At 39.8% G+C, this 27,083-nt stretch overlaps 1 protein-coding gene across 4 annotated transcripts in view; it reads left to right on the top strand.

Annotated features, from left to right (window-relative positions):
- SLC41A2 (solute carrier family 41 member 2) overlaps positions 1–27,083 on the top strand; it is a 125,513-nt gene that overhangs the window by 16,159 nt on the left and 82,271 nt on the right. For all 4 annotated transcript variants that reach the window (XM_072655800.1, XM_072655798.1, XM_072655801.1 and 1 more), the window contains exons 2-3: positions 10,526–11,222; positions 17,776–17,883. In XM_072655800.1, coding sequence (XP_072511901.1) covers positions 10,638–11,222; positions 17,776–17,883 — 693 coding nt within the window. In that variant the 5' untranslated portion in view covers positions 10,526–10,637. The remainder of the gene's footprint in view (positions 1–10,525; positions 11,223–17,775; positions 17,884–27,083) is intronic.

Here is a 27,083-nt window from a genome sequence, read left to right as displayed (position 1 = left end):
ATGAAAAATCGCTGCACATACTAAGTATTTATTAATACATATTTAATCTTTTGGAGGGAAAAGTATCCCCAGCACTGGGATTTATTTCATAGTTCCTTTAACAATATACAGAACACAGCTTGGGAAACAGAAACAGAATGGAAGATCATTGGATTGGGAGTTAGGGGGCCTGAGTTTGGGTTCAGGTTTAAATGCTGCCACAGATTTTGGGGAAGTAGCATCACCTCTCTGGACATAATGTCCTCATCTATAAAACTGAGAAGTTTGTAATTATTTAAATGTTTGAAGTGTCAGTCTTGAAAATGGTAGGTTATGCTGATCTTGAAACTAAGATTCACATACCTTAAATGTGATAAATTAGAGGAAGTGTGGTATGTTTTTAATAGAAGGCTGACCTTCGATTCAGGAAGGCCTGGGTTCAAATTCAGCCTCAGTTTCTTTTTAGTGTTGGGATCAGGGGTGAGGAATTTAACTTCTCTGAGACTCACTTTCCTATTCTGTAGAAAAAGGGGGCATTTGAACTCAATGGCCTCTTATGATTTCCTTCTATCTTTTCATAGATAGACTTACCTATATCTATTTAATTACAGATGAGTTGTGTTATGTGATGGACTTATGGATGTATTCATAGAGGGAATTATCAGAAAATTAAAAAAAATATGATTGTGCCTCGTTTTCTCAACTTAATTATATTATGCCATTGGTTTCCCTTTTCCTCCAGTTTGGGAAATTCATTCTAGAAAACTGCATCATTTATTTTAAGTTCATTAAAGGGCAGGTTTTATATTTTGGATTGCACAATGAAATGAACTTGGCATTTTCAGGAAGACAGAACTTAAGTATCTGACTTTTTTGTAAGATGTCTGAATGACATATCCTGTGAATAATTTCTGACCTCATTCCTAGTTGTGGCAAAGCTATGGGACTTGGTTCCTTAAGAACCGACATGGTACTGGGAGGAAAACCACAAGAGATAACTCAGTGAGTTTTGTTGTGATTGAGATAGTTTTACATAAGAAAATATGCCCTAAATCTACTTTGCATAAAACCACTTATGTATTTTTAAACTGACTCATGTGTTTGGTAACTACTTAACTACCTTCATTGCAAAGCTAAATTTACACAGGGCCAGAGCTGACTGTTTAGTCTAAAAAACCCAACACATAGATCAACTGTCTGCTGTCATGTTGCCCCAAGAAACCCTAATCAACCTACTTTTCAAGTCCATTACAACAAACCACTTAATTTTAGACAAACACTGCATTTATTTCTTCCTCCAATACTGCTCATTTCCCTTAATTTGATCATAAAAACTAGAAATATGAAATTTGGTATAATCATGTTTAACTTTAGTTTATATTCCTGTTTGATGGATAAGATAGTTGGGGAATCTTTTAGTTTAACCTTACCTTGTAAGATATGCCACTTCAATATTAGTATTTCTAGGACCAAGTCTAGTTGGTTTTATTTTAATGTGATTTTGAAAAACTTTTTTTGGTCTGCTTGTTTTGCATAATGTAGGATGTGTATATTTAGTGTTGCTGGGTCTATTCATTGTCTTTGCTTCTGAGCTATTTGGAGTTCCTCAGGAATTATTAGAATATGACATAGAAGTCATTCCTAAGCAGAGTTTTTAGGGTTGATTATTTTATGACATTGCAACTTTCTGAAGAGATTTTGGGAAATGTTGATTCATTAACCTAGCCCTCCCTCTTCCACACTTCTCACTCTCTGCCCAAGGCCCCACTGTTCTTCTAGACCCTCTCCCCCCATAGCCAGTCTCTTACCAGTTCTTACCATTTGTACCTTGGCAGTGTCTCTTATATTTGACCCCTTCTCTGCATTCACCCAGCTGCTAAAGTTCAGGACTTCATCACCTTTGGCCTAGATTATTGTAGCCACAGACCTGTAACTGGGCTCTCTGACCCAAATCTCTCCTTACTTTACTTCATCCTTTTTATATACTACTAAATGTGTGTGTACACACATACACATACATATATATGCACACACATATATAGATATATATTATATACTACTAAATATAAAACTGCATGCTACTAAATATTCTCTCTAAATATTATATTACTAAAGTAATTTTACTTAAACAGAACTGACCACATCCCTCCCCTATTCCAGCCATGCTAGTGGCTTCCTGCTTATTGTCTTTAGGATGAGGTAGAGACTCCTTTCTTAGCTATTAAAGCCCTAAACAGCCTAGCCCCAACCTATGTTTATGGCCTCCCTTATTCTGTGACTCCATCACCCTGGCCTCCTCTGTTGCCCCTCACTCACTCACCAGCTCCATCTCCATTCCTTTGCACTGGCCATCCCCCATGCCTGGAATGTACTCCCTCCTTCCCTTTGCCACCTTGAGTTGTTTTTTCCGTTAGGATGCAGCTGAGCACCATCTTCTGCATGAAACTTTTGCTGATCTCCCCTCCCCACAACTGCTAGGGGCCTCTCTCCTGAACTTTCACCTTTTTCTAACTACTTTGTATTTATATTTTGATATGTACTACTCACCCCCATTATGATTTGAAAGTAGAGCCTGTTTCATGCTTTGTCTCCCCCTCTCTAGTGTAGTACTGGCCCACAGTAAGTGCTTAGATACTAGTTACCAAGCCTTAGTGTTTGTGTTGTCTAGATCACATAAAGCAATTAAAAGTAGCCAAAGTTAACTATTCTTCTGGTTTCCTCCCATATAAGGAGTTGCTAGGGAAATTTAACATTATGGCTCATACTCAGTCCATGTAAGTTCCTGATTCATGCTGATTTGTTTTAGTTTAAGTAAAGGGATTTCCATTTAAGGGAATAAAGCCAAATAGGCAAAGATTTGTATTAGAGAACTTTATGGACCTCCATCAAAGTCCCACTCCAGTTTCTCCTCATGGCATGGAGTTGACTGGGTTTTTCCAAGGCTATAGAAGACAAGTAAGTTTTTTCGATGCAGGCAATACTTTGCATTTGGTTTCAGTGACAGATTGTGTCTGCTTTCTCGAAGCCAGCATAGACCAACCAGTTAATCAGCAAGCATTTATTAAATATCTTCTTTGTACTAGATACCACCTAATAAACCACTTGACCCAATGGCCCTGGCACTACCTGGGATAGATGGGAGGGAACCGTGATGTTCACAGATCAGGAAATACAGGAAACTGATAAAGGAAATGCATAGTGATTGATGGGGGGAAGGAAAGAAATAAGTTGGGAAAGATCTTTCTCTGGAGGTGGAAGCGAGGAGGGAGAGCTTGTGTAGAGGCCTTCATGTGGGAGATGGATTGACATAGATGGGGTCCCACAGGTGAGCCAGTGCAGCCAGAGTTCCTACTCCATGAAGGGGACCATCCTTGTAGAGAGGCTGGAGGTAGGCTCAACTGAGGAATGTATATTTTGGTTTCAGAGCAATGGAGAGTAGCAACATGTCATGATTGGCCTTGTACTGTAGAAAGATCAGTTTGTCAGCTGTGTGGAGTTTTAATTGGAGAGGGAAGAGACTTGTGACTGAGCCCTCATGAGACTCTGGTGGTAGCCCAGGCCTCATCGAGGCTGGTTGGGAGTGAGCAGTGGAGAGATGGGAAAAAGTGACAGGATCTGGGGGAGGAGCAGTGAGGGAGAGAGAAGAATCCAAGGTGACTCTTAGGTGGCAGACCTGAGTGACAGAAACATGGTGGTGATCTTTGATGTAAGTAGGCAAGTGAGGGTCAGACTAGCAGAGGGTGTTGGACCAGTATGAGATAATGATGTCTCATTGTCACACCCAGTATGATCAGGAGCCAGAGGAGGAAATCAGTGATTCAAAGAGGGAAGTTGGTGGATGGTATTAGTAGCAGCAGTGGTGGAGGGTTCAGACTTACTGAAAAAGAGATGCTGTTTAGAGTTCTACCATAGTTTTAAGCCTGATCATTAGAATAGAGGGACCAGTGTATCATGTCTTAGCAGTAGTGGTATGGAAAAGGCAGCATAATATGGTGTCAGATTGAGTCTGGGAATGTGTTCATCCTTTGTTGCCAAAGAAGACCGTGCCATCAGAGAAATGATGACATGACTTGCACTTAACTTTGTTTTGAGTGAGGGAGGGCTGTGCAAGTCACCAGCCTCATTTCTCCTTCAGAGCCATCTGAGTCCAGTGACCAGATATTCCTCAGGATGACTGGAGATGACCCACGATGCACTGGGAGACCTTGGGCCCTTGAATCTGGGAGAACCAAAGAGAAAGAAGTTGAATATGATTTTAAGATCTATATTGAGGCACTGACCAGCTGATAGGCCTCCCTCTATTAAAGGGAAGTTTGGCAAGTAGAGAGTAATAGAAAAAAAATTCAAGGAAGTCATTGTATGGAACTTTGATCTTGGAAAAATCCAATGGAAATATTAACTGTTGGAGGAAATTGATGACGTTAGAAATTGGACCCCAGTATTCTGAACTGAAAATTATCAAAGAATATTGGCTAATTAAATTCAACAAGCATTTATTAGGGGCTTACTATGTTCTACGCAGTGTACTGGACATTGGTGATACATAGGCAAAAATGAAATAGTCTCTGCCCTCAAAAGATTTGTGTTCAATTGAGGGGAAGCAACACAGCTTTATATAGATGATTCGCAGTATAGACAGAAGTTTATTTAGGGGAGAGGGAGTGACAGCTAACACTGGGTAAGTCAAGAAAGGCCTAGAACAGGCAATCCTTGAGGCCAGCTTTGGAGGAGACAGAGAGACAGCCAGTAGAATGGATTTGATCTGGGAGATGAAGGGTCACATACATACAGGGAAAAACAAATAAAGCTCAGAAAGTGGGAGGGCTTGCAGCTAAATTGTGAAGGGCTTTCAGTGCCAACCACAAGAGTTTGGAATTGATTGGAAAGGGAGCCACCCAAGCTTCATGAGGAGGGAATTGACAGATCTTTGTTTTAGGAATATCAGTTCAGCTACTGGCTGTGGAAGGTAGAACGGAGAGGAGGACAACTAGATTCATGGACACCAATTAAGCTGAGCACTCCAATCCTTGTGGTACCACATTTGGGTTCCTGTAAGGAACTAAGTTATTAGACATCTGCCCTGAATTTAGAGACTTGTAATTTAAGGGGAAACTGTAAAATGAAATTCTTAGTATTATTTAAAGTAGAGCACCAAGAAGAGATAAATGAATTTATTATAGGCAAAGACAACTCAATATATCATTTTGCCAAGTATGGCATCTCTGGATGCTATTTAATCGTATATGAAATACTCTCTGTTTCCTTATTACATATTTTTAACTGAAAACAGAAACTCATAAGAAAACGCAATTAAATAGAAAATGAAAAGTGAATGTCTACCTGCAGAGTCCAAATGCTTTAAGAGCTTTAATGTTTCAAGTGTCCTAACTTCCAGGTATTTAGTTATTGTTAGGGACCGTAAGATGGAATTGTTCGGTGTTTTGAGGTTGAACACAGAATCAGACAATTGGAAGGGACAACAGAACAAATATCCTTTCTCCCTAACAAGTGGTCTTTTAGCCTCTGGTTGAAGACCTCTAATGAGAGGCAACCCATGTTCTCCAAAGAAACCTGTTCCACTCTATATATTGTTAGGAATTTTTTCTTTACATCAAACTGAAATCTGCCTCTGAAACCTTCACCCATTACTCCTAGTTTTGACCTTTGGGACCAAAGTAACAATCCTTCAAATACTGGACCTACTCTCTTTTCAGAGGGGTTCAATGTCTCTTCTCCTATGATATCTTCTCAATGGTTTATCCTCGTCTGGACACTCTTTCATCAGTGTCCTTAATATGTGGTATCTAGAGCCGAACACGATGTTCCAGATAGAGTTCAGGTTGGACAGAGTTTGGGGTTGTTTCAGTAGACCATTATGCCTCTTTTAACATAGCCTGGATCACATTTTTATTTTTTTTAACACCATATTACATTGTTGACAGATATGGAGCTTGTGGTCTATTGAAATCCCCGGATGATTTTCAGATGTACTGTTCCCTAGCCACATGTCTCCCATTTTATATTTGTGAATTTGGTTTCTTAAACTCTAAGGTGAGACTTTATTACTTAATGAGTCCCTATTAAATTTCCTTTTATTAGAGTTGACCCAGATATTTTTGGATTTTGACATCAACACATTAGCTATGATTATTTTTGTAACCTGTAAATTTATAAGCATGACTTCACTAAAATCATTGACAAAAATGTTAAACAGCACAAAACCAAGGATATATCCTCATGGAATGCCAGTACAAACTTCCCTTGACATTGACATTGAGCTATTTTTCAATGACTACTTTTTGGGTCTAGCTATTAAACCAGGTACTAATTCACCTAACTGTTATCTAGACCATATCTTTCCAACTTGTCCTCAAGAATCAATTGAGAGACTGTCAAATGCTTTGACAAAATCTAGATAAATGTTATCTAGAACCTTTCTCTGGCCATCCTTTCAAAAAAAATAAGATTATCTAACATAACTTGAAAATAACCATCCCTTTTAAATAATTCATTCTGGAATTTTGCCAGGTCAGAGTCAAGTTCACTGGTCTGTGGTTGCGGAATCTTCATTCTTCTCTTAGCAGGTAGGCTTTTTAGTACCTTGTCTGGGCTCTGTGATCTTTTGATTATCACTGACAGTTCTTCATCAGTCTTTTTCCAAGCTTTTTTCCAAGACTCTCTCTCTTAAACTCATTAAGTACAGTCAAATGCTATCTTCTTACTTTCCCTTGTTTTTGAACAATCTGGGGACTATCTCAAGTCGTCCTGATTTATATCTCTCCACTGGCACCAGAGGAGAAAGTATGGATGGTGACTTTGCACCGGCCTCCCTCACTTAAACCCAGTTCATTTGCCAGTCATGGCATCTGCCTGATGCCATGGTCTTCTCTGAGAATGAAGGACCAGTAGTAACAAAACAACAACAAACTTTGAACAATCCAAATAGCATTCTTAGCAGAGAAAACAGAAACGGAAGGAATAGTTCTGCTTTCCTTCCGCTGTTTGTTGATTATTGTCCCATCCCCCCAAGAGCATCTCTTCTCTGGAACTTTCCTCCTGTGTAGTGTAGATTTACCAGACTAAGTCAAGGGAAACTTTAATTTAGCACAGACCACAATATGCTTGTTATGAGAGCTTAGGTGTCCAGTATCTTAGGGGTTCGTTTAGGATTAAACCTCTCACAATGCTATTTTTTTATTAGTCATGAAGTCTACTTTCCTGTTAATTTGTTGTTCTGTTCCCCATTTCCTAAGAAGAAAGACCTTGATGATAATAGAATTTACACTAAACAGGGTCAGAACTCTAATTTTTTTCCTTTGAAAGTAGGATGGTCAAATTTCCCTAATCTTCGGGTCTAGTGAATCTGTAAAGAACAATGGATTGTTCTTAATTTCAAGTAACAGTTGTGGCATTAATATTTTTACATTTTTTTGATATAATCCAAGGTAAATTATTAGTTATAATACTATGTGCCAGGCACTGTGCTAAGGGCTTTATAATTATTATCTTTTTTGATCTTTGCAACAATCCTGAGAGGTGGGTACTTTTATTATCTCCATTTTAAAGATAAGGAAAACTGAGGCAAATAGGTTAAGTGACTTGCTGAGGGTCACATAGCTAGTGAGTGTGTGAGGCTGATTTGAACTCAGCCTACCACTCTTATCTACTGTACCACCTCCCTGGGGACAGGGGGAGCTGTAAGATGTTAATTTCTTTATTCTTATTAACATTCCTTTAGTTGTCTTTATTATAGTGCCTAAGTATAACTCTTTAGTATTGGTAGTGATTCAGAGAGATTCTCATCCATTTATAGAGTCATAGAAGGGGACTCAAGGTCTAGGCTATATCAAGAGGATGCAAGTTCTTCTATAACATTCCCATTAAGTGATCATCCAACCTCTGCTTGAAGACGTTTAGTGATGATGAACTAATGGAAGCAGCCAATTCAAATACATCTTTTTTTTTTTAATATTAACTGATGCACCCTTGAACATGTATTCTAATGCCACCTTCTCCAGAACATTGCCTCCACAACCGTCTCCACTTGCCTCCCATCCCCACTCCAATCTTCAGTTTCTCTAGTGATTCCTTCACTACTATCTCAAAAAATGGTCGTCTCCATCCTTCTAAACTCTTCATTGTCCTATAATCTCTCCTCCCTTTCACATCCAAAAACTCCTAGAAAAAAGTTGTCTACCTTTCTTTCTGCCATTTCTTCTCTTCTTCTCCTATCTTTACAGATTGGCTTCTGAGCTTATCATTCATCCAGAGTCACTCTCCAAAGTTGCAGATCTTGATCTCTTAGTTATTGAATATGGTGGCCTTCTCATAGTTCTCATCCTTCTTGGTCTCTCTGCAGTGTTTGACACTGTTTACTACCCTGTCTTACTGGCTATGCTACTCTCTCCAGCCTCTCCTGTGAGTCTAATTGCTTCTTCTTAGTCTCTTTTGCTGGTTAATTTTCCATATCCTGACTCCTGAATGTGAGTTAACTAAGACTCTGTCCTGGGGTCTCATTTCTCTGTATATGCTTTCACTTGGTGATCTCTTCAGCTACTGTTATGTAGATGAATTCCAGATCTGTACCTCTAACTCTCTTCCCTTCCCTCAGCTCCAATTATTTGTTGCCAAATGTCAAACCCAACATATCCAAAATAGAACTAATTATTTTTCCTCCACCCCAAACACATCCGTTTTCCAAACTCTCCTATTTCTATCAAGTCCATCCACCATTCTTCTAGTCCCCCTGGTTTGTAACCTTGGTTATCTTTGATTCCTCATTCACATTTACTCCAGGTATCCAATCAGCTGCTCAGTCTTGTCATTTTTATCTTAATATGCCTCATTCAGATTCCTTCTCTCTATTCAATCTTCCACCCCAGTGCAGACTGTCCTCACCTCTCACCTGGACTACTTTCGTTGTCTCCTCATTGGTCTCCCTGCCTCTAGTCTCCACCACTGCCTTCCCCAGTCAGTCCTCCACATGGCTGCCAAAGGGATCACTCTCCTACTCAATAAATTCTAGTAAAAAAAAAAAAATTCTAGTTCCCTAGTGTTGTTAGGATTGAATAAAAAATCTTTGTGGCATTTAAATACCTTCCCAACCTGTCTCTTTCTCATAGCACCTTGGTGGATTGTGTTAATCTTGGACACACACACACACACACACACACACACACACACCACACACACACCCTATACTCCAGTGAGTCATTCCTTATTACAAAGGAAAGAGAAAAAAGAAAAAAAAGAGTTCAGCAAAACCAACACATCAACATTATTTGAGTATGTGCAATATCCCCCACACCTAGAGTATGTGTAGCAGAGAGGGAAATGCATTTTCTCATCTTTTCTCTTAGACAACTGATGGTTCATTTTCTTTGTGTTTTCATTTATCTTGTTGTTGTCCTTGTGTACATTGTTTCTTAGTCCTTTTTACTTCCCATCAGTTCCTAGCAGTCTTTCAAATTCTTTTCAGTCTTTAATATTGCTGTTTCTTATGGTGCATGTACTTTGTAGTACAGCTTTGGTAGCCTGAAATGGAGCATTGTACCCTAAACACTCTGATGCCATTGTGATCCTGCTTTTGCCTGACATACTGTAGTACGTAAATGCCTTATATTCTATTGGCTGCCAGACTTGAGGATTAGAATCTACTCTCTTTGGCAAGCTATAGTTTGTGAAAATTGCAATAGGAGCAGACTTTCTACGTGTGACTTAGTTTTGCAAAGAAAAAAGGAATTCAAGGAACTTTCAATATAGCAAATGATAGGAAGACAAAAAAAGGGTGTGGACTGTGGAGTCCTTGGTTAGTCAAATATTCAAAAAATATTAATTGTTCTTTTGCCCGTCTGAGCTACCATATTAGAATGTCTACCCTTCCCATTATTACCTAGGGGAGGTTCTGGGAGTTTAATAAAGGCATTTCCTTGGTTTTTTATTCGGTGTAAGGTGATATGTAGGTCATAATCACCCATGGATGCTATCATACTGTTCTTCTTCACTGGTCCTTCCTTCAGATTGGATCATCCAAACACAAGTGAATCTAGTGCATTTTGTGAATTTAGCTCTTTGGTTGTGAGGAGGCTTTTGCCTTTTGTCTTTGTATTGAGGGTGAATGAGCACTTGTTAGCAATGTTTTTAGAGTGGCTTCATGTTTAAGGGAGGATTGTAATTAGAAGATCCTGTGATTCTGAGCTCCCTCCCCCTCAGGATTTTAAAGTTTTTGTTATTCTGAACTTGATTAATGAAGATCTCTAGTGAAAGGCTCATCAACAAAGTTGGATGTTTTTTTTTTTTTTTTTTTGATAACTGGTAAACTGAAGGCTTGAATTATATTTGAATGCCTTTTAAAATTTACTAAAGTTCAAGAGTTGATTTTCTAAGTAGTGGTGTGTGTGTGTGTGTGTGTGTGTGTGTGTGTGTGTGTGTATGTGTGTGTGTGTGTGTATGTGTGTGTTTTTAAATTAGCCCATATTCCATTTCTTTAATGTAAAAGCCCATGGAGCAAGATGGTGAATCTGCTTTTTTTCTTTTCCTTTTCCAGGTCAAATCCTGTCTGTGAAACTACCAAACGTTTTGGATCACTGAAGCCATTGGTTTTTGTCTGCTCTTTGCTTTAGAACCCTGTTTGTATTTGAGTCACCTGCTGTTTTCTTATGTGTGCTGAGACCTACGGAGCACAGGGACAAGGGCATTGTGACAACAATATGACTAATAGTAAAGGAAGAGCTATCACAAACAGACCCAGCGGTGCAGTCATCAGTGGAGAAAGATCGATCAGTTGGACCCTCCATTTGAATACATTTCAGCCTGACACATTTTTAAGCTTTCTGTTGAGTATGGTGCCTGTCATTTACCATAAAAGTCAAGATGGCATTTGGCAAGATGGCCTGCCAGCCTCAGCACAGGCATTTAACATAAGAACAGATCAACACATGGAGTACCATCATTTCTCTGAGCAATCTTTTCATGGCAATAACGGACATGTTCCATCAAGCTGTAGCCCAAAGTATGATGACTATGCTAACTATAATTACTGTGATGTGAGGGAGACTTCAGAGACAGCTGCCATGTTAAAAAATGAAGACATGTCTAGTGATGGTGATGAAGATCTCATTGGGGAAGGGAATCATCGATTGCCAAAGGAGTCCAGTGGCACGATGGCCTTACAAATCCTGGTGCCATTTCTGCTGGCAGGTTTTGGAACAGTTTCGGCTGGCATGGTTTTAGACATAGTACAAGTGAGTGTTCACCTTTTTGCGTTTTCATTTATTGGCTTTCCAGATCTATCTTATCACAGAAGACTAAGACATTTGGGGTTGATATTATTGGCTAGCGATGTTCTGAAAGGTTACTGTAAGTTATATTTATCACCTTGCAAAATACACAGAATATTATGCTTTGGTAAAATATAAACTAGCTGCCTTCAGTGGAGCTTTTAAATTTTAGAATTCCTGAAAGACCAACATGATTCTGGCCATGAAAACGGTAATGTAGCACCCAAAAATAAGTAACAGAATAAAAAAAATGAAGAAATTGTAAAGGTACAGACATTTCTATAAATATGCTTGTCAATAGCGACCACCTGTTTCTCCACAGCCCCACCAGCACTGAGTTTTTTTGAGGCTGATAATTTTTTTCAATTTTGATGCTGCCACCTTTCATATTAGTCAAAAGTTAGGCCTTTTACAGTTATTTGGTATGATTTAAGTAAATGCCTTTTATGAAATAAAAATGAGAACTTATCATCTCACCAGACTCTGCTTTTTTGTCTTTTGTAATATTCCTGTTTTCTTTAGACTCTCAGTTCTACTAATGAGATGTTACTCATGTGGGTACTAATTTCAAAATTGCTTTCTATTAATAAAGAGGGAGCAGGTTACTAGTTTCAGAATTCTAATCACTTCTGTTCCATCAGTCATCTTCAGCTTTATGAAGTTCAGTCTTTTCCTTTCTGGTAAGTTTTCCCCTAAGCCTAGTTTCATTCTCCTTCCTAAAAAGAAAATAAGAAGCCTTCCTTTAAGTCTTGCCATGCTATCTCCATTCCTCACTCCCATCCTCAGAGTAATTGATATTTCTGCTTCCGCTAAGTCATCCCTTGCTCACTCCTGCCTTGTGCTTTCATGGACTAGAGAGGCTTTCATCGTTACCGCGTTACTGAAACAGCGTTTTTCATGATTAATGAACATTCTTCACATCACCAGATACGTGTTGGGGCCTTTTCTCTGTCTTCAACTTTTTTCGATGAGTTTGTGACATTTGATGCTGAGCTGTCTTTTTTTTTTTTTTCTGGCTACTTAAAGCTTCACTTGATCCAGCCACACACTTAAAGGATCATCTCATTAATTCTACTCACTTTCACTCCCTAATTCCTAGGAAAAGTTATCTACAATTGTTTTCATCCTCATCCCCTTGCAATTTGGTTTCTGATGCTGCCATTCAAATGGAACTCTTCTATTCAAGTTTACTAAATGTTTGTTAGTTACTAAATTTAGTGCCTTTTTCTCAGTTCTTATCTTTCTTGGTGATTTGTCTGCAACAGTAGACCCTGTTGACTCACCCTTCCTCTGGCATAGTCTTTCTCTCTGGGTTTTTTTAATCTAACTTTCTCTTGGTTATTATCCTGCCATGTGACTGCTTTGGATTCTCCTCCATGTCTCCATGTGCATGACTTTGCCCTAAGGCAGAGGGGTGAGACACATGGCTGCAGCACTCCCAAGTATGACCTGGACCAGAGTGAAGTCTGATTCTTCTCTGATTTTAGTATGTTGAGATATTAATTTTTAAAAAGTATATATATAGTTATATATATGTAAGCATGTGTGGTTTTCTAAGTCAGTGTGTCCTTGAAAGGATCCTTACGTATGAGTTAATGGCCCCATTTCCATTTGAGTTTGCCATCATTTACCCTAAGGCTCTGTCCTGGCCCTCTTCTTTCTTTTTATATGTTTTTTCTCCTGAGGACCCTCCCAGATTGATGGTAAATTAGACCAATTCTCAATTCTTACCTAGCTCATAGTTACTGAAAGGGCATTGACAAACTGAGGCTTGGGAAAGATCTTAATTTAGAAAGATCAGGGTCATCCACTTCATCCTAGGCCATTACCTGCATCTTGACTTTTGTCTTGCCACTGGACTTCCATGACTTTGGAGGACCTTGTGTGGCTCTGCTTCACTTAAATCCAGCTCACCCTTGTGATGTCATTGGTCTTCTTTCTTGCATCACCAATTATCTGCTCTGCATTTCTATCTCCATGTCTCAGAGGCATCTCAAACTCAGCGTGTCAAAAACAGATTTTACGTAACCCCAGAAACCCTTCTTCCTGACTTCACTTGTATTGTCAGGGCAGATTCACACGATCAACCCATAGACAGCGGTTGCTGTTACCACCTCCACCCCTTGAGCATCAAAGGCTTACCATCCTCAAGGTCACTCACCTCTTATACTTTTTACTTCTTGGGTTGTCTGGAAGAAGATACCTGACTTCCCTGGATCTCACTTTTCTCATCTGGACTAGGCAGCCTTTATAATAGTAGATCTGTGACCCCAGGGTCTCCTGGCAGTTAGTCTTTCTATTCTCTGCTGTCTACTACAGAATTGCTGAACAGATCATCCCACAGCATAGGGATGGATTTCTTTGGTTTCTAGGGTCAAATACAAGCTTGCTTTTTTTTTTTTTCATGAAAGCCCTTCACAATTTGTCTCCAGCCTTAGTTCCCATTACTTTTCCTGTTGCATTCTATATTCTGGATAAACTGGATTACTGTTTCCCATGCACAATATTCAGTCTCCCACCTCCATGCTTTTGAACACGTTGCCTCCCAGGTCTCAAATCCTTCCTAGGATCTCTAGCTCTGTTCAGGGCTCAGCTCATGTGTTTTTTCTTACCGCATGTACCCTTTTGTGACACCTCCTGTCATAGTTGTTCAGTGATCTTTCTCTGACAGTAAATTTGTATTGACTTTGTATGTATTTTATATTTTCTGGTCTTTGTACATATTGTTTCCTCTTAGTAATAGCTAACTAACATTAAGGTTTGCAGGGTGCTATACCAACAGTAACTCATTTGATTCTCACAATAACCTTAAGGGGTAGGTGCTATTATTATCTTCATTCTACAGTTAAGGAAACTGAGGCCATCTGATCTTGCTCCTTAAGTGGATATGTTCCCCAGTGTTCTAACTTAGGGTCCCTTTTCTTCTCTCTTTACATTCTCCCTCTTTGTGATCTTATTCTTTTCAAGGCTTCAGCTATCACTTCTATAAAGATCATTCCCAAGTCTAGATTGACCATTCAGTCTCTTCCTAGTATTCCCAGAGCTTGATACTTCTGCCTGAATGTTCCAACACTTCATGCTTAGCATGCCTAAAATTCAGCTTTGCATCTTTTTCCTCTGTCCCCAAAGCTGCTTGGACCCCTACTTCTTTCCCCCTTGTTAGTTACCTTTCTCCCCTTAAAGCCCATGTGAGATCCCACTCACCACCTTTCTGTCTGTGACTTTCACAGATGAAAGGGATTGTGCTCTCTTCCATTTCTTTACCACCCCATCTCTGAAGCTGCCTCCTCTTTTGTTATCTTACTTATCCTCATAGCATAAGGTTGGGTATACTTGATGTTTCCTTTATTAGATTCTAAGCTCCTTGCAATCAGGGTGTATTATATCTGTCAGTATCCCCAACACCTTGCACAGGGCTTTGGGACAGTGTGTGTTTAATTGTTGGTTGAATTAAATTCCCTGTTTTTCTAGAAAGGAATCAAAAGGACATACATGAATGTTCCCAAGACACGTGCATGTAATCTGCTGATTCTTGAGCTTCAGGTGTTGATTGGGCAAATTCACTTTAATGACCCTCTTTCTATGAGGAGAAGTTGTAAATTCTTCTCTATCATCCTTGGATTCCTGTTTGAATGATTTAATCTCAGGGTTATGTTTCTCAGACTAGAACTCTGAATAGGGCCAGTTCTTCTGATGTGGTAACTAGAGGAGTAGGTGCTGAGGGAAATGTTTTGTTTGAGCTTCATAAGGTCAAGACAACAATATTTTCAAAGAGTAGGCAGAAGTAAAGAACACCAAGGCTAGGAGAGTTTTGCTTATAGTTTTCTAAACACAATATGTCAAGACACAATCACCTAGTTTCTTTCACTGTGGTTTTGCCATTTCTTAGTAATTGTATTTAGTGGAGAAAGTCATGGGTAAATAAATGTCTAAGGACCTGGGACCAATTCTGTGTCTTATGCTGGCTCTGTGGCCTTGGGAATATCACTTCGCATTTTTCAAACAAGGGGGATGGGTTCCTCTCCAGGGTCCCTTCTAGCTAGCCATCCTTCGGTCCTTGTTTCATATTTCAGAGTCACATGGAAAAATAGCACGTTTTTCTTCAAAATGTATGTTTTGTTTCTGACTTATATACATTTCCTCAGCTGAGTAAACAGTTACACTCTAGTTTTATTTTACTTTTGTTTTTGGTAAATCAATAAATCAACATTTATCAAACACACATTATTATGTGCCAGGCATTGTGCTGGGCATGAGGATACAAAGACAAGGAAACCAGGAGATGGTGGTGGGGAGGAAATGTTCCTCCCCCCTATAGCCCTCCCTATGGAGTTCTAGGTGAAGGACATCCTAGAGGCCATAGAAGCCCCTTAAAGTTTATCCTAAAACTCTGGGTTTGGTGGAAACTAGAGCCCAAAGTCTATGCTTTTGAGGTCAGGTAGGACCCTATCTCCTATTCTATCTCTGCCCATTTGCTGAGGCCAGTTCAGTTTTTTATATGAAGAGACTCTCCTGGTGTCCTTAGTAGCTTGAGGAGTCAGTGAGATAAGCAATGACCTCTTTTGTCTTGTTTGCTCTTCTGCTTCTGCAGCCTTCTTAAGCCATTCACACACTCACACTAGCCTTCTTGCTAGAAACTCCTCTGCACGCTAAGGTAGGAAGCACCTGTCCTCAGGTGGAGGAAAACTCTGTGACTGGTAACTTTTCCTGGGACTTTTTGTAAGGATGGGGCCTTTAGCACAGGGAACTCTTTGATGGAGACAAGCGCCACACTGATACAGGCTTGTACCCTCTCTACTTTGTGTAGCCTTAGAAATTTCCTTGGGTTACTCAGGCTCATTACTGTGCCTACTCCAGAACTTCCTTTCTTCTGTGTATGTTTAAGATGTTTCATTGGAGTCCGTTTCTTTCTATTTCTTATATGTATCACCCCCCCACCCCATCCTCCTCCCCACCCCCATAATCACTACTTGACCTCCTCTGCCCCTCGTCTGTTCCCAATAAAGAGTCTGCCCTCGTAACAGGTAAATAGAGTCAAACAAAGCCAATTTCTGCATTGGGCATGACTGAACATAAATGCCTGACCTGTACCTCTCATCCGTTACCTGCCTGCCAAGAAGGTGGAAGCTTTCAGCATCATCATTCTCCTGAGCTGTTTGGTCCTCATGCATCGATCAGAGTGTTGAAGTCTCCAGAGTTGTTTCCTTTATGTTTTTGTGACTGTTGTATAAATAGTTCTTATGGTTCTGCTCACCTCACTCAGTGTCATGATTTATACGTGTCTTTCCAGGGTGCTTAGACCATGGCTCTTATTACTTCTTATGGTGTAATAATATTCCATTATGTCCATATACCATAATTTGTTCACCTATCATCCCTTAGTTTGTTTCCAGTTCTTTGCTACAACAAAAAAATGCTGCTATAAATATTTTTATAATGTGGGTCTTCTCCCTCTGTCTTTGATGTCTTGGGAATAGGTAACAAAAGTGGTGTTTCTAGATCACAGTATGTAGTTTCATGGCTCTTTGGGGCAAGTTCCAAATTGTTTTTTGGAATAGTTGTATGAATTCACAGTTCCCTCAGGGGTGTCTCTCTTTCCCCAGTCCCTCCAACAATTGTGATTTTCCTTTTTTTATTTTGCCATCTTTGCCAGTTGTTTCATAGTTCTTTAACTATCTCTACCTCTATCAACTTGTCTTGGTCATTAATGCAGAACAGAATTTCCTAGTAGTCTAGCTAGAGACCACGTTGACTTCTAAAGAGGTCAGCAATTGCATGCTTGTAGCTCTCGTCTTTGTGATACATTGGTTTCATGGATTAAAAATTTTGTTAGATGACAGCACAACGTGTCCGGGTAATTACAAACCATGTTTACTCTGCTTTTTCTTTGATTGTTTTGCATGATTTTCAGATTAAATTCTAACTTCCTTATACTCTGCACAATGGTAATTATGCCTCTCTACAGGTTTCACATTTCATATTCACAGTTATCTGCACCAACACTGTGCTGGCGATAGCAAATTATTGATGTAAAATGGGTTACAATCATTCTGACCTTTGTTTTTGGTTTGATAAAATTGCACACTCAGTGGGAAAGTGAAAATGTTTCTTTGATAAACCTCACATCCTAATGGGAGGGAGGGAAAAAAATTGCTTGTTTTCCTTTTTGCAGTTGATAAAATTAAGCCATAAAAAGATAAAGCAGTAGTTCAGTAATGAGAACTTGTAGCACCCTCCCATTGAGATTGGGTGAAATGAGAACCATTTAGTTCCATTTTCACCATTGTAGTAGGGTCTGCCATCTTATCAGCTGGCTTGCTAACATAAACCCAGGCTTGTGGAGAGAATAGAGCAGAAGGCCTGAACTCTACTGGTTATACAAAATGCACAGCTAGCCACAGTGGAATTGAAAACAATTTAAAAATAGAATTTAATTTTCATTCCGTAGCACATTAAATGTAGACTGTAAAATGTGACTTTTTGGAAACTTTAATCTGAACTGTTCTTTTCCTTACAGCATTGGGAGGTGTTTAAAAACGTGACCGAAGTTTTTATTTTAGTTCCTGCACTTCTCGGTCTCAAAGGAAACTTGGAAATGACATTGGCATCCAGATTGTCAACTGCAGTAAGTAATTTCCTAACTTCTGAATCACGGTTATCACAGGACAGACTAAAGCATCACGGGCCACATGCAGAATACAGGATCTCAGAGTTAGTTTGAGGGGAGCTGGGAGATCCTGTAGGCTGAGCTGAGCCTGAGCAGACAGACGTTCCCTCTGGATTGTCCTGTCCCTGATGCTTAGCCAGCCCCGATGGGGAATCTCTTTGGCCTCTGGCGGCCAGGCCCTTTGCCTTTTTGGATTCTCTGAATGTGAGAATGGTTTCACTTATGCTCAGCCTAAATCTGCTGCTCTGTAGTTTCCACCCATTCTAGTTTTGCCTCTAGACCTGAGAAGAACACGTTGAATTGTAAAGAATTTAAAAACCCCCTTTTTCAAAGCCTACATCTGATAATATTAAGGGACAAGAGGGCTCATTTTCCAAGTCAGGCCCTTTTCCTTCAGCCTGTGGATGAAATTATCTTTATCAGATGCACAGTTTGAGTAAAGATAAAAAGAGGAAGTGGTATGTAAAAATTGAAATTCTTTGAACTGTCAGGTGAATTATAGGTTCCTAACTAATTGTTCGTAGAGCTTTTTTGTTAATATGATTAGGTGCAGGAAGTTTGAGTTAGTTCTTACCACATGAGCTAGTTACTGGCAAAGCAAATTTAGGTGGTTGTACTAAATTGTATTGGGTCTTGTTACTGGAAGAGTTTAGCAGAATTACCTAGGAATCTCTGCAGCAGATCTAGGAGAAGATTCCTTCAGAACTGCACTATGCAGTTTAGGCTTATTCAGTATAACATCCAAGGGAAGATGTTTCTGGGGACCAGAAAACTACTTAGGACATCTGGGACTCAGGATGAAATGTGCTAATTAAGTGAAATTGGGAGTAGGCAACCATGTTACAAGGAAATTTGACATTATTTAATATTGATGATCATTATTATAAAAAAAGTAGACATTTTAATGGCAGCAATTTGTTGATGTTCTTCAGTCACTTTTCAGTCATGTCCACCTTTTTGTGACCCCATTTGGGGTTTTCTTGACAAAGATATTGGAGTGATTTGCCATTTCCTTCTTCAGCTAATTTTACAGATAAGGAAACTGAGGCAAATAGGGTGAAGTGACCTGCCCAGGGTCACATAGCTAGTAAGTGTCTGAGGCAGGATTTGAATTTAGAAAGATGAACTCCAGGCCTGGCACTGTATCTGCCATACCACCTAGCTTCCCCAGGACAACAGTGTCATCTGACAAACTGTCAAAGGCTTTAAAATTCAATGACGTGATAGATTATAATGAATAGTCTCTGTATTGGAGGACTAGGAATGAAACGATTCTCTCTACTCTCCGTCAGTGGGGTCCAGGACTGTGGTTTTCAGATGCAGTGTATGCTATCAGGTTAGTTGGATTTGTTGAAATGTGTTCCTTTGTTACAAGGTAGAGTTACATGGGGAATAATCCCTAAAGACTAATGACTAATATATAAAAAAAGGAAAGCAGCAATAAAACAAAAAAAAAATTTAACTACACCTTGGTAACTTGTTAGAGCTTTGGTTCCTTAGCTCCTCATTTTAAAAAAGGGTAAGAATTGTATTATTTTGGCTTTATTATTTACTTTTATAAGGTTTTTCCTACAGGTGATGGAAACTGGAGAAAGATGACGGGAATTTTAAAAGGATAGACTGTTTATATTAAACTTGAGGCAAGAGAGAATAGCGCTACATTTAAAAAAAATTCTAACAGTCATTTTCATTTAATAAATTGAGATGCTAAAGGGATTGCCTAAGGAAATATACTGGTTAACACCATTAAAAATTTCTATTGAATTTTACCTGCCAAAGGATATATGATTTCAATTTGTATGTAGAAAGAGTGATCAGTTTTTTTGGTTAAGATAGCAGCAGGAATTGACTGTCAGGGAACCCAGATCTTCAACAAATCCTCAAGCAATGATCTTAAAAAATACCAAACTCAATAATAATCACTGTAACAGCCATAGAGAAGTTACTGTAAACTCTATTATCTCACCAAGAGCTGCCCAGCAAACAACAGAAAGAACCTGCTAATCCCTTAAGATGGAGTCCTATGAGATAAAGCGACCTGAGCCAAGTTAAATAATCTGGGGAGTTTATCAGCAGAGACTAGAGCCTCTCCAGCAGGCCCTAGAAGCCTGAAACATCTCTCTAGACCAGGGACAAGAAGAACAAAATGCTCCAATGGCAAAATTCCAAGGTGGTCATAAACCCAGGGCACCCCCACACTCAGCCTCAGCCTCACATTCCAGCCTTGCCAGAAGTTCACTTCCCTTTGACTTGAACCTTCCAAGAGGGCCCTGAAGACTGAGGCACCAGGGAGGCCAGTGAAGATACACCAGGATAAGTGGAAGACAGGTGACAATTGATGAACTTTTATTTTTTTTAAAAATTATTTTTAGTTTTCAACATTCACTTCCATACGATTATGAGTTCCAAATTTTCTCCCCATCTTCCCCCTCCCCCCACCCCAAGACAGCATGTAATGTGTAAAGCAGAATTAGAACCAATGGGAGAAACCAGGAGAAAGAAGAAGCAACAAAAAAGAGAGCAACTAATATGCTTCGATCTGCAGTCAGACTCCATAGTTCTTTGTCTGGATGTGGACAGCATTTTCCATCATGAATCTTTTGGAGTTGTCTTAGATCCTGGCATTGATAAGAAGAGATAAGTCTATCAAAGTTAGGCATCGCACAAACTGGCTGTTACTATGTACAGTGTTCTCTTGGTTCTGGTCACCTCACTCAGCATCAGTTCATATAAGTCTTTCCAGGTTTTTCTGAAGTCTGTCTACTCAGTGAGCTTTCATTAAGGGCCTGCTATGGGCCAGGCACAGGGCTAAGTTTTAGAAGCTAAGCCAGAAGCAAGAGCTCAGGAAATCAAGGAAAGGCCCAAACAGGACCTACCCACTCCACCCAAGAATGTAAGAGTGGGTGAAGCCTGCCCCTAGCACAAAATTCCAAACCAGGAAATGGGCCTGAAAATATGGGTGATCAAAAAAGGACATCAAATACTGTGAAGACATATCATGGATCCAAGGGTACACAAGGGACAAACCCAAGAGAGAGTGATTCCCTAACGCCTACGTGACCAGAGTCACAGAGGAAAAGTTGGCTTGATCACGAGGACTATGAAAGTACCTGGAAGAAATTAAGCAAGGAATAAAAGATGAAATTATCAGTGAAGGAAGAAGTTTAGAGGAAAAATTGGGATGAAAATGAATAACTTAAAACAGTAGATAGAAAACCTAATAGAAGTAAAAGACTCTGAAAATTGGAATATACCAAACATTTCAGTGTCTACATGAGATAAGAAATATTAGAAAAAAATCAAAATTTAGAAAAAATATTAGAAAATATAAGGTATCTACTATCAAAAACAACTAACACAGAGAACAGGTCAAGTAGAGAAAATCTAAGAACCATACTCCCTGAAAACCATGATCAAAAAAAGCAAACCATCCAGAAATATAAGAAACAAAAACTGTTCAGCTTTATTAGAACCACAGGGCAAAGTAAAAATAGGAATTCACCAATCATCTTTTGAAAGAACTCCAAAATGAAAATTCCTAGCCAAAAGTCAGAGCTTCCAAGTCAAAGAAAAAATATTGTTCACAGCCAGAAACAGAGTTCAAGAACCCAGGCAGGAGCCAGTCAGCAACATACAAGATTTGGGAGACATTTGTAAAAAAAGGAGAGAAAGTCTAGAAATACAGTATTCCAAAATGCAAAATATAAAGTTTTATATACAAAGACATATTATAAGTAGAATTGAATATAATCCCATAGATCAACTGGCTCCTTCCCTACTGCCCTCATACATGCCCACAATATCCTTTCTTTAAGGAACCTTCATTAAATTACCATCCTTTCAATCTACTTTTAAGCTTTACTTAGATATGGCCAGATGCTAATATCTCAGATGAAGGGATCAGGAGATTAATGATATATTGTCATATCTTCTAATGAAGAGGTAGTTTATAGCTTTCAAAATGTGTTGTTTATAATCAATCTTATTCTTGACGAAGACAGACTGATTCACAATTCACATGACCAAAGGTGAAGATCCCAAAGATTGCCCCATCTGTCTCTCTCTCTCCTCCCTTTGTCTGCCAAACTGCCTGAAGAAGCTGTGTGAGGTCACTGCTTCTACTTCCTCCTAGCCCCCCAGCCCTTTGACGATCGGCTTCTGCCATTATTACTCAACTGAATTTATTCTCTCCAGGATTCCCAGAAATCTCTTAAGTGCCAAATTGTATGGCCACTACTGACCACCTTCTCCTTCCTGACACTCTCGCCTCCCTGAATATTCCTGGGAGTACACTCTCCTGATTCTTCTCCTACCTGCCTAGTTACTCTTTCTCAGGTTCCTTTACTGGCTCATCAGATATATTCAAACCCCCTACCTCTGAGTGGTCTTCAAAATTCTGACCTAGGTCTGCTTTTCTGACCAAGGAGGTTGGGAAGATAGACTGGGTCCAGGTTTTGTGGAGCTTTCAAAGCCAAACAGAGAAGTTTCTTATTTTATTCCAGAGGTAATAGGAAGCTGCTGGGTTTGACTGAGCAGAGGAATGATGTGGTCATATCAGTGTTTAAGGAAAATTAAATGTTGGTTAGAGTAGAGTGGTGAAAAACTTTGGGTATGGAGATCAATTAAGAGACTGTTGCAAAATGTAGATGAGAACCAGTGAGGTCCTGAACTATGGTGCTAGCTAACTGAGTGAGTGGAGGAAGTGGGATGAATGCAAGAGATGTTGTAAAGGTAGAAATGGCAAGATTTGGCAACTGATGAGATGTGTGGAATGAGGGAGAGACTGAGAAGCCCAGAATAATGACAAAATTAAGCACCTGGGAGACTGGGAGGGGAAGTCATGCCTTGGACAAAAATAGGGAAATCTGAAGAGGGGAGAATTTTGGGGGAAAGATAATGAGTTTAGTTATTTGCATGTTGAGTTTGAGATGTCTCAGGGATAAATGTTGAGTTATATAATTTAAAAAAATCAAGATGTAATAGACTTGTGGTTTAACATATAATCCTCTTTGGTCTTTGTAAGTAGAAATGTTCATTTTTGTAGGGGTTTTTCAAGTCCAGAGTAATAATAAAAATTATTCTGAAACATCACATTTGAATAAAATATACTGACCAGGGAAGATTGCTTTCCATACATATTCTTTTTTTTCTTAGGCTACGAAGGATGCACAGGGATGAAAAAGTAGAGTCTGCATCTCCAACTACTCATTTCTCCTTTTCCCTAGCTCAGTTGCTTTTCAGTCACCAGATAAGTTATGAAAATCTGAATGAAATGAAAAGCAGGTCAGGCAGCTTGACGAGTGCTAAAGACTGTATACTGTCTTCTTTACACTATACTTCTGTGTCTCCAGAAACCTGCAGGGAATCAAAAGCCTGGTGGATATTGCTAGAAAGATTGCTGTGTACTCAAGAAATCCATGATTTCATTACTGTGGGTAGTACCCCGTTCCTGTATGCCTTAGAGATAAGTTGCTGTAGCTGAAAAAATTCCTCACCTGATGGGCAGCCCTTTGTTAGTGAGGCTTCCATAATGACGTCAGTCTAGATCTTAGACATCAGACATATTCCATTCAGTCATGGGGCCTACCCTAGATCCTCTGCATCTAGGACCTACTAAAGTTTACAATCTCCTAGCAAAGCTTTGGAAATCCCTGGGACATGTCCATTTCACTATGAAGCATCAGAATAGGATTTCAGTGGAGGCTGGCTGATATAATAATAAAAATATATTTGGGCAAAAAGCTTTCAAACTGTTAAAAAAAAGTTAAGACAAATTCACCCTTAATTGGTTTTAGGGCATTTACTCAAATTATCCTATTTGGAGTAGGTCCTCGTTTATTGGAGTAAAATTCTCATGGGACCTCTTTTGAATTGGATCAGAGTCTTTAGTCCAACCATGTGGTGATCTCAGCAGCAGCTGGACAATACTCAAGAATGTTGTTTTTAGAAATATTTGTTCTGAGGTATATTGAGTTTCCTAGCAAAGTTAACAGGTTGCCTAAATGTTTGTGTGTTTAATTGTATTTTTCAGAGCAAAGTTCACTTTCAGACCATACAAAATTGAAGTCCTATTCTTCCCAATATCCTGCTCCGTTTTTGCCTCTGCTGAAACTGCCACTTGTGTTTCCTCATCATTTCTTATTCAGAGTCTGTTCCCTCCTGCTAGAAAACTCTGAATTTTAAGTTCATTGTTAGTCTTTCCTCTAATGTCCAATCCTTTTTACTAACATATTCCATGAGAATTTGACTGCCTCTGTTTCAAAAGCTAAACAGCTTTTGCATTTCTCATTTAACATTTAGAAGCTTCACTTAAATATAGCTAGATATTAATATTTCAGTTGAAGGGACCAGGAGATTTATGACATATTGTCATGCCTTCGAATGAAAAGGCAGTTTATATCTTTCAAAATATGTGTTCTTTAAAATCATATTCTTAACTAGGATGCACTGACTTACAATTCACATGACAAAAGGCAGAGATCCCCAAGACTGCCCTTAAAAATTACTAAACTCCTAAATCAGAAAAATCAGAAAATCTGAAGAGCTAGAAAGAACCTTGAAGATCATCATCTTTTTCAATTTCTACCTAAAATACAAAAAAGACTCTTGAGTCCTGCATATTGGACATGACCTTGAAAATGGTCATTTCCAAGCAGAATGCTAAAGGTGAGGTGGGGAGAGTGGAAGGCATATCAGGGGCTATTGAGGCCCACCCCCTCCCTTAATGAAGGGGAAACTAAGGACACTGCATAGTGAATTATCAGTGGCTGAATTTGTTAGAAATGAGGGGAAAAAAAATTGAACTCATTCATTCATTTTTCAACAACCATTTATTACAAACCACATCTATACCAAGAATACACATAGACTCATTTGTTAGCAGCTCCAGAAAGCCAAAAAATGTTTCCTAGAAAGTTCTGATAATTCTGTAGGGACAAAAGGAAACATTCATTAGGAAGGGGAGAGGAGAGTGCTAAAAAATAATCAGGAACTGACAAATAGGAAAGAGAGGGGAAAAAAAGAGAAAAACTAGGGAAGGCGTAATGACTATAATGTCTTCTGTAATGACTGCAGAAGAAAGACCAGAGAGGAAAAGAGAGAAACGAACAAATGAGAAAATCAGAAAGTGTTTTCTAGATACTTAAAGAATCAAGTGTGTGTGTGTGTGTGTGTGTGTGTGTGTGTGTGTGTGTGTGTGTGTGTGTGTGTAAATAGGGAGAGAAGATTCAGGACCTATGGCAGACTCATTGTCAAAAGTCACACTTGTCCAGCCTGAATCTGAAACAGGAATACCTTGTATAACCTCACTCAGGAGTGATTGCCAGCCTTCCTTGAAGATTTCCAGTGAGGCGTCCACCTGAGGAAGTCTCTGTCATCTCTCTCTGTGCCAGGCCTAATTCTGCCCTCTAGAGATGAGCAGAAGAACCAAACTCAATTCAGCTCCCCAAACCCAGCTGAAGTCCCTCTCACATGGAAGGCATTTCTGGAGAGAATTACCCAGGATGGCACATGGGCAAAGATACTGTAGGAAGAGACCCATAGGAACTGGGGAAACAGCCAAGTCCAGCGTGGTCCATTAGATCAGTGTGTGAAGGGGACCAGTAGGAACAAGGACGGAAAGATCGCTACGCCCACCTGGGGTGGACCTTATATGCTAAGCAGAGGACTTTAAAAGGCCTCAGAAGCACTGGAACCCCTGACGGTTTTTGATGATGGAGTGATGTGGTCAGCCTGGGGCCTTGGGAAGGTAACGAGGAGCTTGGCAGCCTGGAGACCAGGGAAGTCATCCAGGTGACAGATACTAAGGTCCTTGAAGTGGGATGAGAAAGGGATTTATAAGAGAGAAGTCAGGGAGATAAAACTGGAAGAGAAAAACAGGGAGATAAAACAGGAGGCTAAAACTGGCAGCTGATGAAATGAAGGGAATGGGAGAGAAGAGTCTAAGATAACTCTGAGATCAGTCTCTGTGATTGAGATGGCAGCTGATTTGGCAGTATCTTCTTCAACAAAAATACCAAGTTTAGTGAGGGAGCATGGCGGGGACAGCAGGGATGGGGACTGAATCTGATTCCTTCACCATAGGTCACTTCAATGTGCAGAAGCTCCTTCTGCCAGGGGAGGTCAGAACCTTCTCCACAGTGTAGACAGAGCCCTCCAGAGCACTGAAGGGCCCCTTAGCCAGTGGGGGTCAGAAGTGACACTTCTTGGTTGCAAGACCAGCTGTCTGTTCGTTGGGCTGTACTGCAGAGCTGGACAGGCATTTCACATTTAAACATGTTGGATTTGACATGCTGACTGAACCTACAGGTAGTGATGCTTAAGTATAGTTTAGAAGCAAGTTTAGGGCTGGTATGTGTTTGTCTGTATTGGGGGAAGCTAAGAGTGCAATGGATACAGCATCAAATCAGAAAGATCTGAGTTCAAATCTGGCCTCAGACTCTTACTAGCTGTGTGACCCCAGGCAAGTCATTTAACTCTGTTTGCCTCAATTTCTTCATCTGTAAAATGGAGATCAGAATAGTGTCTACTTTGCAGGGTTGTTGTGAGGAGCAAATGAGATAATGACTTTAAAGTGACTAGTGCAGTGCCTGGCACAAAGTAAGTGCTATATAAATGTTCACACACACACTTGAGAGTCGTCTGTAGAGATAGAACAACTGAATTTATGGGAGATGTTAGAGAAGAGGACCCAGGACCTAGAGAAGATGTCAGGGGGACACTCCATGTTTAGAGATCTCTTCTTAGGGCTGCCCATTCACCTTTGGTGTCACTCAACTCTCACCTGTGGCTCAAAGAAGCTATAGCTTGCTCAGCAACCATACCCTGGTCAAACTATCTCCTCTTAGCAGATGGGCGAAAACAGGTTGAGGGGAACCGACAGGCCTCTAACCTGTCATTGGGTTAGGGGATGTCTACCCCAAGATTTCCCCTGGCAAAATGGGTGGAGGAGAACTTTTTGTTCCAATGGCCATGAAGGTGGCTGAAGCAGGTCCTATGCGTTACTTAGAACTTGGTCAGACATCAAAGACGCCAAGGTCATCCATTGCGTCCTGGGCCATCTTGAGACATCCTGACTTTTGTCAAGTGACTTTGCCACTTGACTTTGATGACTCTGGAAAAGAGAGTGAAGCTGATGACTTTGTGCAGCTCTGCCTCAC

The sequence above is a fragment of the Notamacropus eugenii genome, chromosome 3, assembly GCF_028372415.1.
Source record: "Notamacropus eugenii isolate mMacEug1 chromosome 3, mMacEug1.pri_v2, whole genome shotgun sequence".
In the NCBI taxonomy this organism is placed as follows: domain Eukaryota; kingdom Metazoa; phylum Chordata; class Mammalia; order Diprotodontia; family Macropodidae; genus Notamacropus; species Notamacropus eugenii.
The sequence above is the reverse complement of the archived record's forward strand: the minus strand, read 5'-3'. Positions and strand labels throughout refer to the sequence as shown.